At 44.4% G+C, this 15,410-nt stretch overlaps 1 protein-coding gene across 1 annotated transcript in view; it reads left to right on the forward strand.

The window, feature by feature from the left end:
* The first annotated feature begins 3,060 nt into the window (after window positions 1-3,060).
* The window catches only part of Wdr41 (WD repeat domain 41), a 50,146-nt gene continuing 37,796 nt past the window's right edge, over window positions 3,061-15,410 (forward strand). Inside the window, exons 1-2 of the mRNA XM_036207101.1 lie at window positions 3,061-3,301; window positions 5,293-5,408. Coding sequence (XP_036062994.1) covers window positions 3,251-3,301; window positions 5,293-5,408 — 167 coding nt within the window. The 5' untranslated portion in view covers window positions 3,061-3,250. The remainder of the gene's footprint in view (window positions 3,302-5,292; window positions 5,409-15,410) is intronic.

Consider the following 15,410-nt stretch of genomic DNA (forward strand, 5'->3'; position numbering starts at 1 on the left):
CCATTATCGCTGGGACATGACATCTGCCCACGTTTCTCCTTTCCTTTGGTATACTTGATGTTCTAGAGGTCCCTTAAATTCTATGCTTTTCCTCCATGGATTTCATTCCTCACGGTAAGTCATTTAATCACCCTAGCTTTTGTTAGTTTGTGTTCATTGATTCTTCTGTCTGCTCAACTCCACTCTTGAACTCTTTGATTTTTTTTTTTTTTGGAACTGAGGACCGAACCCAGGGCAACTGCACCTCGAGACCCACTCACCCTCCACTGTTATCATTCTGTTTGGGCATCGTGAGTTTGTACGCCTTTAGTTCTCTCAACTTATGACCAACAGTTTTAAAGGCTAGTGTTAAAGGTTTCTTTAGAGATTGTTACTGTTGATTAATTTTCCCTTGTTGTGTGTGTGTGTGTGTGTGTGTGTGTGTGTGTGTGTTTCTGGTGTGTGAGTACACACATGTACATGTGTGTACATATACGTAGAGACCAGAGTACAACCTTAGGTATTGTTCTTCAGGCACCATCCACCTTGATTTTTTCTTTTTTAAGCCAAGGTCTCTAACTTGCTTGGAACTTGCTACATAGGCTAAGCCAGGGAGTCCCAGGCATTGCCTGACTTTGCCCCGCCCCTGACTTTGCCATGCCCCCAAGTGCTGGGAGTACAGCACATGCCACTGCACTTGGCTTTTCTTTTTTTTTTCTTAAATGTGGGTTCCAGGGATCAAACTCAAGGCTCCTCATTTTTGTAAAGTGGCTCTTTCCTGACTGAACTGATTACTCAGCCCAGATTTCTTCCTTTTAATAGGCCACACCTTCCTGTTTCTTGATATGCTTCCGAGTCTTTGTTTTGCTTGAAAACTGGCCATCTGAATCTTATAACTTGGTTTGAAATTACTGCTTAAGGCTTTCTTGGGTCTTTTCTGAATCTGTGCTTTCCTTGGGTTTATATGGTGAATTTTTCCTAATTCATATACATGGCTCCCTTGACATATCCCACCCCTAAACATCTGCCTCTTAAATGGAAAATTTGGGAACGATACTGCCCTTTCTCCAGCTGCTGAGGATGGAAACAGTAGTGGCAGGCCTGTGTAATAGTCACTTTGCTCCTGGAAGACGAAAGCTTTTCAACAGACTCTAGGATCCCTAACAGTGTCTCCTGACAGTCTCTGCTGTCACAATTGTCCCTAAGGTAGAGGGTGAATTCCTGCTGAGCTCTTCCCCTAGCTTCCCAGACACTACATTAGCCTGTCTTCCACAGAGTTCTTTCTTCACCAAGAGGAAGTGTTCATCCTTCTCAGTGCTCTCAAGGGCAGGCAGATTGTTCCCTAGCTTCAGCCATGGTGAAGGTGGACAAGCCCTAGAGGAGAGTGGAAGGTCAGGATAAATTTTCTGCTGTCTGGACAGCCATGCTGCCTCGTTTGAAGGTACTCCTTCTCGAACGGACATTCCGACACTTCTGGCCTTCCTTTTGAGGAAGGTAAGACTTTCCTTCCTTGGGCCTAGTCTCTTTTCTGTCTTTTTTCACTTCACTGGGTTGTTTGGATAGCAAACAGAACACACCCTTTACCTGGTTATGTGATTGTTAATCATAACTGTCGTCTTGACTGGGTTTAAAATGACATGAGAGACAGGTACACTTCTAGGCACGTCTTTGAGAATGCTTCTAGTGAGAATTAACTGTAGAGAAAAATGGATGTCACCATTCGTGGGCTGGGAAAAAGAGAGAGGCAGCTGAGCCCTGCTTCCTGGTGGCCCTGGTATAAACTGCCCTGGTCTACCATGCCTTCCTACCGTGATGGAGTCTGACATCTATGAAACCATGGACTAAACGGCTTCTCCCTTCCCCTAAGTTGTCTTTGTTAGGTGTTTGGTCACAGTGATATGAAAAGCAACAGACTTTGGAGTGTTTTTGTTTTTTTTTTTAATTTTTATTTTTTACAGAGTGCACTTAGAATGAATAGGAATAATCACATTAGCTCCCAGAGGCCCCTAGGTCCTGACAACTTGAGCAGTTGCTCGAAGATAATATATTTAAGTGGAATATATAGCCCAGTCTTATTTTTGCCTAGGCCTTTCCGCTTTGTCCCTAAAGGCGGTGGTTTTTGTGATTCTTTATTGCATCTTAGTAATCCATATCCTATATATTAATGCACTGGATGGGACATTTACATAAGTTCCCCACAGAATCTACTGCAAGGAGCCTCATTTTGAACCTAACAAATACACATCCATGTGAGAACTTTAATCAACACATTTGTATGTAACAAATATTAGAGCAGTAATTCTCAAGCCTTGCTATTCCAGAGAACCACCCAATGGGCTTTCTCCAAACCTTCATTTCTATGCTCCAACCACAGATATTATCACTTTTCTGAGTTTGGTTCGGAAGCCTGGACCCTACATTTTCAAAAGCTATCCAGGTAATTTTTGATACAAAGCCACGGTGTACAGCCGCAGTCCTCTGACTGTTGAGAACATCCAGTCGTTGACATAGACATACTGCTCAGTGGTACAGCAGCTAATGCAAAGCCCTGGGTTCCAGCTGCAATGTGCCTGGAATGAAGCAGGGAGGGAGGGTCGATGGGGAGGGAGGGGGTAAAGGGAGGGAGGGGCTGACATGGATTGCCTGGCTTTTACTCTCTGTTTTAGGAGACTGTCTTAAACAGTATAGGCTATGGTTGAGAACAAGGTTTTGGAGTTTATAGGTTAGGTCTTAATTCCATCATGGCCACTTATTAGCGTTTATCTTTAGACATATTACCTAATCTTCATCTATAACGAGGAAAGTGTTATTTATGTGAGCATTTATGCAGACCGCACTGGCACAGCACTTGTACTGTACAGCACACAATGCTGGCTGCTTTTTTTGATGTACGAGAGCGCCACGGGATTCGCTCAGGTGCAGATTTCTATTGCAGGCATACCTTCTCTATCTGGCTCTAGGGAAATCGGGAGGTTTCCTGGTGCGCCTTCCAGAAGGATTTGGACGAGGCAGGCCCTTCAGTGTGGTGGCCGCAGCGCACGTCCACCAGGGGGCGCCCGCACGACCTGAGCTCTTGCGCCAACCGCACGGCCCCCACGCGCGTGCTCACTGGGGCCGCGGAACCTTCGCCTCCGCCGCGGCGGCTTTCCGTGCGGGCTCCCGAACTAGACTTCTGTTTTCCCGCTGCCTCGCCTCTGCCTCACCGGGCGGCAGCACCAGCGTCTGCGCTGCGCCGGTCCTCGCTGCGTAGGCCGCCGACGCCCCGGGCCCGATGCTGCGCTGGCTGATCGGGGGAGGCCGCGAGCCGCAGGGCCTGGCCGAGGTAATCTGCGCCGGCCCGGTTAGCTGCGGGGCGGGGCCAGGCCGCGGGGAGGGGCCGGGCGGGATGAGGGGCGGGGCCAGACCGTGGGGCGGGGCTGGATGGCGGGTCCGGGTTGGCTGCGGGATGGGATGGGCGGGGCTGGCTGGCTGAGGGGCGCCGCCGGGTTGGCTGCGGGGTGGTGTGGGCGGGGCGGGGCCGGCCGAGGGGCGGGGAAGTGTGTGGCAGGCCCTCCGGAAGCGGGTTAGCAGCCTGGGGAAATAGAGGGCTGCGTGAGGGTCAACTTGTGTCAGTTTAGAAAAGTGGACCGTAACCTACAAACCAGCAGGGGCGACTGCCTCTCTTGATGTATTTGAACTGATACCTTTTGCCTACATGGACTGGCATTTGCTTAAGGAATGTGGAATTAACTACTTGGCTTTTCGAGAAACCGAGTCAAGAAAATGATTTCTGTTTATTTAGTACGTGTAGGATCTCATTGCCACATTTACTTGTACTTGAAATAGTGAAATGATTTTGACACCTTAAAAAAGTTGACGTCTGAAATTTGTTCCGTGTGCCACCAGAAACAGTTCGTGTTACATTTTCTTTCTCATAGGAAGCGTTTTACAGTTAGGATTATTGCGAACAACTGGGCAGTTTTAACTCGAGCTTTGTCATTGACACCGTGATTTAAAACAACAACCACAACAAAACAAAACCACTTATTTCATATGATTCTGAAATCCTTTGGGTTATGGAAGAATTACTGATTATTGAATGGTCACGAAACATATATATGACAATTTGAAGTAACCTGCGTGTTTGGTTAAGATAGTATTTGTATTAACCAGTTTGGTCATGCCTGGCAAACTCTCACTTGTGGGAAGCAGTTTCCATAATTGAGCATCTGGTAAAGGGAGACACAGGATGAGAGCAAAACCATCACCACGGGGCGGACTGTCTCAGAAGGCATTAATGCATGCTGGTCCTTACATTTTGTTCGTGTAAAAGTACCTTGGTTGTGCAACTGCCTTGAAGATGTACCCCTGATTTTCCCTAACATATGCAAAGAACATTACATTCAGACCTCCAGTCTAAGCGATTCTCAATCCTGAGGTAATCTTGTCCCTCAGATTTAATCCCTGAACATAGTACAGTGTCTACCGTTGGCCATGGTTAGGTGTGACGGGGCAGTGTGTGGAAAAGAGAGGTGTATTCTAACACCCAGGAGAGGCCTCAGTAACAAAGACTTATCTAGTCCAAAATGTCACTCATGTCAAACTTAAGAAACCTTCTTGAGAACAAAGCTTTTTATGGCGAAATTGTGCAGGGGTTTGGCTCCAGAAATGGGGTTGAGAATTAAGTTACACAGCGTGTGTCCTTAGCACAGTGTCTGCTATCAGCCTTCCAGATAATGCTCTGCATGTTGGAGTTACCTTTATCAATCTGGTTGTCCAAAGTTGAACCAGGAGTCTGAATGATTTCATTACTATCTTTATGCGTTAAGCAGACATCTTCCAAATGCTTGTGGTGGGCGGCTATAGTCTGTTTGATACAGTCTGCAGCTTTGTTTCCAACAAGTGTGTGTGTAGGACGGAGGACAACTTGTAGGAGTGAGTTCTTTCCCCCATCATAAGGGCCCAGGGATGGAACGCAGGTCGTTAGGCTCAGTGGCAAGTGCCTTTCCCTGCTGAGCTGTCTCCTTGGTCTCCAAAAAATTTTGATGGAGAAACACCCCTAAAAAAATTATATTGGATTGGCCCAGTAGTTTTAAAGTCTGGCTTATTGAGATTCAACAAAATAAAATTTACTGTTTGCAAGTTTACTGTGGTTTAAAAACACTAAAGTTTTTGGTAAGAGAAATAATCCCATGCAGAACTGGCAAATTATTCACCTGATAGTGTAGGAACAAATGTATTAGTATTAGAATGTCATAGTGTGTGGCTTTTGAAAATCTTCAGTTTTATAAATCACGTTATCTTTCTGTTTTTGCTTTGTTTTCTCATGACAAGAAAGCTGCTTTGCAGACGATAGGAGAAGACCAAAGTCAGAACCCCTACACTGAGCTGCTGGTCCTAAAAGCCCATCATGACATTGTCCGGTTCCTGGTGCAGCTTGATGACCACAGGTAAGAAACTTACCTCCACTAGTGGCCGCCGTTCTGAAAGACATTTTAGAGCATTTCTATTAAAAATGGCTTCAAAATTAATTAATCTTTTATAAAAAAAAAATTCAAGATTCTGATGCTAATTAGAGAAACACAACCCACTGAAAGTAGTAGAAAGGTGACCCAGACTTTGAGCCCTGATGGAAATATGTCCAGTTCATTTAAGCTCAGTGTCACTTTGTCATGTCTGGGAACTTGTAGAGTATATTTGCTTGCTTTTTTATTTGATGTTTTGAAAAAAAAATTGTCATGAGTTTTTAGGAATATTCATACTAGTTTAGAAGAAGCAAATGACTAAGAATTTGATTAAGGGATCAGACGGTGGTGGCGCACGCCTTTAATCCCAGCACTCGGGAAGCAGAGGCAGGCGGATCTCTGTGAGTTCAAGGCCAGCGTGGTCTACAGAGTGAGATCCAGGAAAGGGGCAAAGCTACACAGAGAAACCTGGTCTTGAAAACCAAAACCAAAAAAAAAAAAAGAATTTGATTGACTTCTGGCTGTGAAACCTGAGGAACAAACATGGTGTTTAAATATTAGGCCGCTGCTCGAATCCGCTGGTTGAGTGCCAGGTAAAGTAAGGTTTCCACCTGCCTGTCTGTCACCGACGAGCCCTTTTCAAACCATACACTATTCTCCGGTTCCTGGGTTGCACGCATGCGGTGTCTGCCGCGTTTGCAAGTGCGGACGAAGGTGTTCAGGTCTGAGGGCCGGGTACTTAGCTTATTACTAAGCCTGTTTGGCTGCAGTTACATCACTGATGGTGAAATGTCCTACCCGGATCTCGAAGTGCTGTGAGTGAGGACTCTGCTCTTACTTATTATGATTTTATTGTTCATTAGTCTTAGCACTCAGCACAGTGACTTCACATGCAGTCTGTGTTGACAGGTAGCTGTTGAGGGAATAACCCTCCAGCGTATGCCGCTGGCCTGCAGCCCGCCCTCAGCTCACCCAGCTCTGCCTTGGTCCCTCTGCTGACTTAGCTGCTTTTTCTCTTTTGGGCTCCTGTGTGCCTGCTGTTGTGACTACTGTAACTCCTACTGCTGTGTGTTGACTGTCTTTTCACATTTTTTATTATGTATAGTTTAATTCTGATGCAAATGAAGTTAGGCCAAGTTTCAGAGATAGAGTATTTCCCAGCATTCCCCTCACCTCAAATGCCAGCCACCGTCTGTGTTTCCATATCATCTGCCCTTCTGACCAGCTAGCTACAGGTCCCAACTGCTTCCTTGGGTTTGAAAATTCACTGGAAGGACTCAGCAAAGAATTATACTAATTAGTGGTTACAGTTTTGTTATAAAACTAGACATCAGGATCTGCTGGGTAGATTGCCATAGAGAGAGGTCGAGAGTCGCAAGTGCAGAAGCTCCAGGTCCTCAGAACTTGCTGCCTTCCTGATTCATTGTGTGTACTGCCAGGATGGGAGCCCACTGGGGCACTGGGCTTGCAGTTTTTGAGTGGGGTGTCACTGTGTAGGCTTGTTTGTGCAGTGAGTCATGATCACACACTCTGGTCCTTCCCTTGGAAGTTGGAAAGTTGGTCTGCTCTCCTGTGGCATCACCAAGCCCAAGACTTTTCACGGTTCATCACTTCAGCATAGCCCACCACCTTGCCACATTATTGTAGACCAAGTCATCAGCTAGCATGAACGTTGAAGCCACTTCCATCACTAAGGAAATTTCAGGGGTTCAGAGGCCCCCTTCTAGGAACTGAGGGACAGGGCCAACAAAATACTTATATGGTATGTCTCAACCATTGTTTGAAAAGATTTGCCTCTTAATGTGTGTTACTAGCCAGATTGCATTGTTTTCTTAGTGTACTGGAAGATAACCAAGTCCCAGCATGCAAGTGTAACATAGCCTGCTTGTGCCTTTGGTTAGTATTTGTTTTCACTAAATCTTTGGAAGTATAATATTTATCTATTTAAATGACCATTTCTGTGGGAAACAGCATTTCTGAAAGCTGGAAGTTTTGAGTAACTGCCATATTTTATCTTAATAAGTTGCTGAGTTAAAAACATCCAGATAGTGGGACAGTGGTGGCGCACGGCTTTAATCCCAGCACTCGGGAGGCAGAGGCAGGCGGATTTCTGTGAGTTTGAGGCCAGCCTGGTCTACAAAGTGAGTTCCAGGAAAGACACAAAGCTACACGGAGAAACCCTGTCTCAAAAACAAAAACAAAAACAAAAACAAAAACAAACAAAAAAAAACCCCCCAACATCCAGATAATAACTTAATAACTTAATAGCCACTGTATAGGCCTTAAGGAATACTAAAATCATTTTGTTTGTAAGACTAGGTAATAGATATGGAGCATCCTCTCAGGATGTAACCTTTAAGTTTTATATAGACTGTTAGGATTCCATGTTTATGCTGTCTGTCCTTTATGATATGACCTCTAGGTTATTATTACATAGAAGAATCTGAAAACAGGGTTAGTTGTGTGATAGTGGTTATTGAGCAAGTGCTGACAGATAGTACATTTTTTCACGTGACTCAGCTAGTTAATGACAGGACCAGTCTGTAAACAGTCAAAACTGTAGCTGAGAGTATCAGAGGTTGGTTGCTGAAGCGTTACCCCAAACTTACTGGTGTGAAGCAAAGCAGCCACCACGTACTTAGCCTTAGCTTTTTATTCCGTCAGATCGTAGTTTTGACTTGACTCACCTGGTCAAGTCTTTTCATTTGAATCAGGTCCATGTGGGTGTCTGTGGCCAGCTGGTTAGCTGGTTAAGGTGAGATCAGGAGGCAGAATGGCAACTTTCTCCTTCCTTGGTGCTTTTCATGGGGTGATGTGGAGTTGGGACATTGACAGGCCAAGTCCAGAGCAGACATGTCTCTGCTGATGTCATGTTTTCCGCTGTTCCATTGACCAGGTCATGTAAGAGGTGACACAGGTCCACTGAGGTGAATCAATGCTCCATGTGTGGACAACTAGATCCTATTGTACATGTGACTATAGGAGTAGGGGGTGGTTTATGGCCCCATTTGCTATGTGCCTCAGTGAATTTCAGTGTCTAGAATGGACAAGAAGCCTGCCTTTTGCCCTTAGCAACACAGTGGTGACAGACCTTCCCAAATCACTTTGAGTTCTTTCTGATCAAGTCATCAGTGTGTCAGAATTTACATGTAGTTTGAAAAGCTCAGTTGTAGACCTGTAGAACATTGAATTTCTATGTTCTTTAAAAAATTTATTCTATAGCAAAAAAATCCTCAAAAATAAAGATATATAACAAATATATTAAAAAATCTATTAAGTACAATATTAGGAAAATAATTAGATCTCTCTCAATGTAAAGTTTGGTGCCCTCCCCCACACCCCCTGTATTGGAGATTGAACCCAGGGTTTCATGCATTCCAGACAAGCATTGTACCAGCTGAGCCATATGTCCACCCCCCAAAGTGCTTTTAAGAAATTTAATAAATAATGTTTGTGCCTGTTGATGGGATGTTTTCATTTCTAATAGTTGGAATTATCTTTGTTGTGTTAGCACATTATTAATTTCCAAAAAATACTTACCTAGTTTTTAAACAAATTCTCTGTGTTATACTTTTTCTTTATTTACTTATTTGTAGTTTTTGTAGGCATTGCATTCTGGTTGGCCAGCTGTTGTAATCCAGGTTTCACGCTTCAGGTCTTTAGATAATATCATCTGATTGAAAATTTTGCAGAAGGATTTTCTTGTTTTCTCGGTGGCTCGCCTAAAATCAGTGAGTGGAAAATTTTCTCGATTGGTTTTTGAAGATACCAGATAAATCCTGTATATCACCTAACAGACAGCTGCCTTTTCTTCTCTTCTTTGGTATTTTTTGAACATGAAGTGAGGGTCATATTGATTGAGAGCTCGTCTTCAGAAGGCTAAGCCTCAGCAAGAATCTTCCAGAACATGGACTGTGCAGAAATTGCATGCGGTGCTCTGGCTGACACACTAAACCGAGCTCACAGCACAGTCTGAGGCTAGCTCGCTCTGTTGCTCATTGACCATTCCTGGCTCCTCCAGGAAGCAGACAAGGTTATATAGGATGACAATCATGATTGGAGAAGAAGCCGATGACCCGTGAAGCCTAGACTGAGGAGAAGGTGCTTCTCGGTAGCCGGGGAAGCTGAGTTTCTAAGACAGTATTGTTTGGCAACCCACTGAGAGCGAAAAGTGTGCTCTGCCTTTAAGAAGGTATTTTTAAGTCGAGCACATCCCTTCTCACTTCCTACATTCAGAGGACAGAAATCAGTAATCAGAATGGCTCAGAGAGCTGAGGAAGGGGGCAGGGGCCTGTCACTGTAGCATTAGAGAGGCCAAGGAAGGAGATCAGAAGGTTTGAAGCCAGCCCGGACTATATACTGAGCTCTAGGCTGAGGGGCAACACCCTGTCTCAGAAAAACAATTTTCAAAACTGTACTGAAAAATCACAGAGAGTGCAGTAAAATTAAGGAGGCAGACTGTCTTGCATTCTAGGTTCCCATAGAAACACTATAGTAATGTTAAGTGTATGTAGTATTATTAAAAAAAGGACAAAGCAGGATCAGACAGAGGATGCTGACTCAATGCTGATGAGACCTGGTTGTGCCCCGTGGGCAGTCGTTGGGTGCATTCTCTGGACAGAAACAGTGAGGGCTGTATCACTTCCCTTGATGGCCCTGTGCTGAGACTCATCAAGCAGAGCAGGCCCCCGGTGTAATGTCTTGCTTAGTACCCAGTCCTGGAGCCGGTCCAGTTTGACTTTGAAATGGACCTGAAGTCCACAGCCGGACACAATTGGACAACACATTCCTCACAGCTGGGCAGCTAGTCCCCCTCTTGGAGTCTGGAAGGTGCTTTTTTGGAGCTGATATTGTATGTTAGGCAATTTAATTTTTAAATTGTATAAACCCAGTCATGTGAGCCTTTGGGCAGCTTTTTAAGAAGCTATACCTGGGAAAAACTACAAACAGAACTTTTTATCACAAGTTTCAGTAGCCAAACCGTTATTAACAGACTTTGTAGCAAAGTCTGTTTCTAAAGTGTATGCCTTCCAGTCTGGCATTTTTCTAAAGCCCATTTAGTGCCAATAAATGGATAATGTAAATTTAATGCCAAGTAAACCAGCCTTGCTCTGATCCAAGATTCTCAAATAACGTGTAAATTTGCCTGTTGCCGTGTCATGTGTCATGTTGGCGCGTGTCTCTCTCCTCTTTTCTTGGTGCAGTTTTTGGTCTTCTGACTGTATTTTAGAAGTGTGGCTACATTTTGCTCAGTTAGCTACATGTAGGGTTTGAGAGGGTAACAAGTGTGGGACATTGTAGCTGCTGGATGCCATAGCATCATGAAATTTGGGGATAAACACAGAATTTGTGTACTCACATTTCAACTTTAAATCCTACCTTTTAGCAATAAAGTTGTATAATGTCTAGGTAAAATCACTCTTCCTCAGCTAAACAAAACAAAACAAACACCAAAAGAACCCTTATTTGAAAATCACTGTCTTAATATCATTAAACTAGAGTTCATAAACCTGTATCAGTTTGAGTGTAGATTAGGAAATAACCGCAGTGTGTTGCAGCATTGCACACTTGTCTAAATCGTACACGTTCAGAATGATCTTTAAAAAAGAGAACTTACTGCTTACTGTAGAAGAATGAAATTGATCATGGACCAAGATCAAGACCTGTACTGCTTTTCGTATTTAAACTGTCTTAGGATCAGTATCAGTAATATTTTTGGGAAGGAAGGAAAAATCTTCCTCATAGAAGACTTGAAGCCAGGAAGAATAGTAGAACTGAGTATCAGGATTTTGTGACCTCTGATGTGCTGGGGATAAAATGAAAGCTTTTTTTCTGTGTGCATCATAGGTTTGTTGGCAGAAGCTTCATAGGTTAAACTGATTAACAAGAGAAATACACATGTAATGTGTGCATTATGTCTACATACCAGAGTTCTCTGTGATGAATAAACTCAAGGCGGTGACGAAACTTGTACCATGAGTGGGTGGTGGGGGGCTTGTAAGAGAACCTTAGATTTCTTTTGATGTATATGGGTATTTGGCTAGCGTGTATGTCTTTGTATTACTTGCATACTGGGTACCACAGAGGCCGAAGAGGGCATCAGATCCCCTGGAATTGAATTAAAGACAATTGTGAGCCACTCTGTGGGTATTGGGAATCAAACTCTGGTCCCCTGTAAGAGCAGTCAGTGTTCTTAACTGCTCAGCCATCTCTCCAGCACCCCTAAGGTAGTATCTTACTGAGAGAACAGCAAGTTCTTAATGATGAGTAACTCAATTGTACTTAAAACTTGGGGTTTATTTAGCATCATAAGGAGAACCATCAGTGTGTTGAGAAGTGGGAAGGCAAAGGATCGGGACTGTGAGTTTCGTGTGGTGAATCCTGAGAAGACAGATAGATCTTTGGGGACACTACTGGTTGGATAAAGCTAATGAGTGAATAAAGTCTGCATGTGAAGGCTTTATCAGTCCCAGCCCATCTCCAGCCATAAGGTTGTTAACCTCCACACAGATGGTCCTGTTGTTTTCAGAGGGATGGGGTAGGTAGACCCACCCTTCCTTCCTTCCTTCCCTCCCTCCCTCCCTCCCTCCCTCCCTCCCTCCCTCCCTCTTCCTTCCTTCCTTCCTTCCTTCCTTCCTTCCTTCTTTCTTTCTTTCTTTCTTTCTTTCTTTCTTTCCAATTGCCTTCTGCTGTAAATAATTATATTAGGTATAGTTGGAGATTATATACTATGAGTCTCCTCAAATGAAATAATTTTTCTAATGATTATTGATGGTTATTTACATCACACACAAAAGGACTTCCTTTTTTGAGAACACATAGTTTTCAGTTATATTTCATGATGGAGTATACAGATTGCCTGTGAGGGGACCTTACTAACAGATCCAATTGGAATCTAGTGATATCTTTAGATTTAGATATGTCAATCTACTAAAAACACGAGGTATGGGCACATGTTAAATGACATCACAGGAATGTAGCCAGCAGAATATAGACTTACGAATACTGCCAGACTGAAGACTCTTGGCAGTCCAAATTGCAAGGAAAATCATATGAAGAGCAAATACGTAGACTAAAAGCAACTTTAGAAGTCTGTACAACAGTTGTAATCAATAGACCTTATCTGAATCTTGCTGTCTCCCAGTGCTTTTAAGTTTATTATTAGAAGCAAGATTAGGAAAGTAAATGTCCCGTAGGCAGCGCCTTTAGGGGTGACAGATACCGAAGTGCTATGGCGGGGATGCTGCTCCTGTTGATTTCTTTGATGGAGGTGGAAAGGTTAAAACCAAGTTTATTTCCTGCTTCAGAGAACTGTTACACAGAGGGTAGGTTGGCCTTCAATTTTTCTGAAATCCAGTGCGTTCAGTTGGACAAACGATCTTTTTATTATGTCTATTTATGTCTTTTTATTCATTATGCAATGAACTGCAGGTTGGCTTCAAGAACAAAGAACAAAAGCAGACACACAACATTTAAATAGCCAGCGAGACGCAGCTGATTGAGGGAGTTCATGCCAGTAGGGAATAAATAAGGAATGCTAAATCCCAATACCACATTCAGAGCAAAATACCAATACTCTCATTTCCCCCATATCTAGAAAGTACATATGTGGGATAAGAGTCATGGATAATGGGAAATAAAGGGTCCACAGAGCAGTTGTTCTGCTGGTTTTGCTCTTCCTTGGTGCTCAGAACGAGAACGACCGTTTGTGCAGAAGATGGAGTGAGGTGTTGGAAGAACGTGGTGAAGGCGGAAGGAAGACAGCCTTTGTGAGGAAACAGGTTCTTTTCTAAGTCGAGCTTTTAACTTAGCCTTAAAAAATTCAAACCAGCCAGGCAGTGGTGGCGCACGCCTTTAATCCCAGCACTCGGGAGGCAGAGGCAGGTGGATCTCTGTGAGTTCGAGGCCAGACTGGGCTACCAAGTGAGTTCCAGGAAAGGCCCAAAGCTACACAGAGAAACCCTGTCTTGAAAAACAAACAAACAAATAAAAAACAAAACCAAACAAAACAAAAAATTCAAACCAAAGTAAAACCACAGACAGCAGAAACTTCCTCAGTTTACCTAGACAGAGGCTTTCCAGAACCTTCCCTATCACACTGCCCAGCTGCCCTTAGGGGAGGCTCAGCCTTGGCGGTGGTGAGAACCAGGCTGGTGCACAAAACTGACAAGTGGAGAATATTCTTTCCATGGCTACCGAATGCATGTTTTCCCCCGGCTTTCTCTCACCACCTTCCTTGACTTTGTCGCAAGAGGTGTCTGGGGTGACACGTGCTGAATGTTTTTTTTTCACATCCGCCTGCATCATCCCATGTGAACCCTCCTCTGCTGGAGCAGCAGCCTGTGGCCTGCAGTGTCCTGATGAAGCGGCACACACTAGCTCTGATGTGTTTCAGAGCATTCTGCAGGGAGGGCTTGTGTGGGGACAAACGACAGTGTCGGCATTCATAAGTACTAGACAGGAGATGAGTACATGAGATTTTTATTATACCATCTTCCTCATCTTTGTATGCATTTAAATTTGCCATAATGGAAAGTATAAAAGCTGTATTTGATATAGACGAAATAAAACTGCCAATATAAAAGGTATTTTTGTTTTAGAATCATAAATGTTTTTATGTATTTACATTATATATATATGTTTATGTATGTGCATACGCAGTGTGTGTGTGTTGGTGCGCGCACGTGCATGTGTGTGTCTATGTATGTGGAGGCCAGCGGTCCAGCTGGTGACCTCCATCATTCTCCACATTAGCTTTTGAGACAGGATCTCTCATTGAATGTGGGACTCTCCCTTTTGGGTTGCCTGCCTCTACCCAGCCCTCAAGCTCCATGTTAGAGGTATGTTCTGTCATGCTTGACTTTTTATTACATTCTGGGGATCCCAACTGAGGTCATAGTGCTTATATGTGGCAGGCACTGTATGAACTGAACCATTTAAAGCAGTCCAACGTGGGGTCTGTAAAGTTAAAACAATGTTATTAACACCTGCGTGCCTTCGAGAGCAGAACTGGTTGGGAATAAATGCAGGAATTGCATCACCAGGCATGCGTACTAGTTTACTAGTGTTGGAGCTGAGGAGAGGCTGGTTTGAGGGATGTGGCTGACGGCAGACACATCGGCTTTGCTCAGGCTTCACCCTGAGTCATGTAGACTCCCTCCCTGAGGAGAGACACCCAGAGAGAGCCTGACAGTGGAGCCTCTCACTCACAGTGAGGCTTACCTCAGAAAGAACAGACCAGAATGTTCTCTCTATTCACAGACAAATCCACAGAGAAAACCCGGGAAGGGCCGAACTGAGCATGTTCAATGCCGCCTCTGTGTAAGGGGAGCAGAGAGCAAGCCAGGCCTGTCTAGCTGTAGAGATCCCCTCACAGAAACAGGAGTTCAGGGGAATGGAGACCTCCCCCTATAGAAGTCCTGCTTTGTGAAACACTCCTGATGTTAAGTTTCAAACTGGGGACAAATGGCTGAGGTGCCTACTTAACATATCTAAGTGGACCTGGTTTAACATATCTAAGTGGACCTGGCCTCCAGGTTCTCCCAGCATCCCTCAGTCCCTACCTATTCCAGGATGCGGCTGGCATACCGTCCTCTACCCTGAACTCCTCAGCCCAGGGGCTGGGCTGCCCTTCCCCCAGAGGCTCTTACCTATACACTCCAGACCTTTTAGTTAAGATCATTTGTACCTTTGGCCTCCTGGCTGCTGCCCCTGGCTCCCTTCCCCTGCCCCTCTCTCCACATGGCCCGATCCCCCTGCTTATGTGCACTCTGGACTCTCCCAGATGTCCCTTTCTCTACCTCTGCCCTTTATCTCTAATGAAGTGTCTCCTCCTCCACACCTAGGGCAGTCATGTCCTTCCCTTCCCTTTTCGTTTCCTTTTTCAGTCACCCACCTTTGCTGTGCGGTTTTTGTTTTGTTTTGTTTTGTTTTTTAGCAGTGTCTTCCATACAGTCTAGGCTGGCTTCTAGCTCACGTCAGTCCTCC

The sequence above is a fragment of the Onychomys torridus genome, chromosome 15 (genome assembly GCF_903995425.1).
Source record: "Onychomys torridus chromosome 15, mOncTor1.1, whole genome shotgun sequence".
NCBI classification, from domain to species: domain Eukaryota; kingdom Metazoa; phylum Chordata; class Mammalia; order Rodentia; family Cricetidae; genus Onychomys; species Onychomys torridus.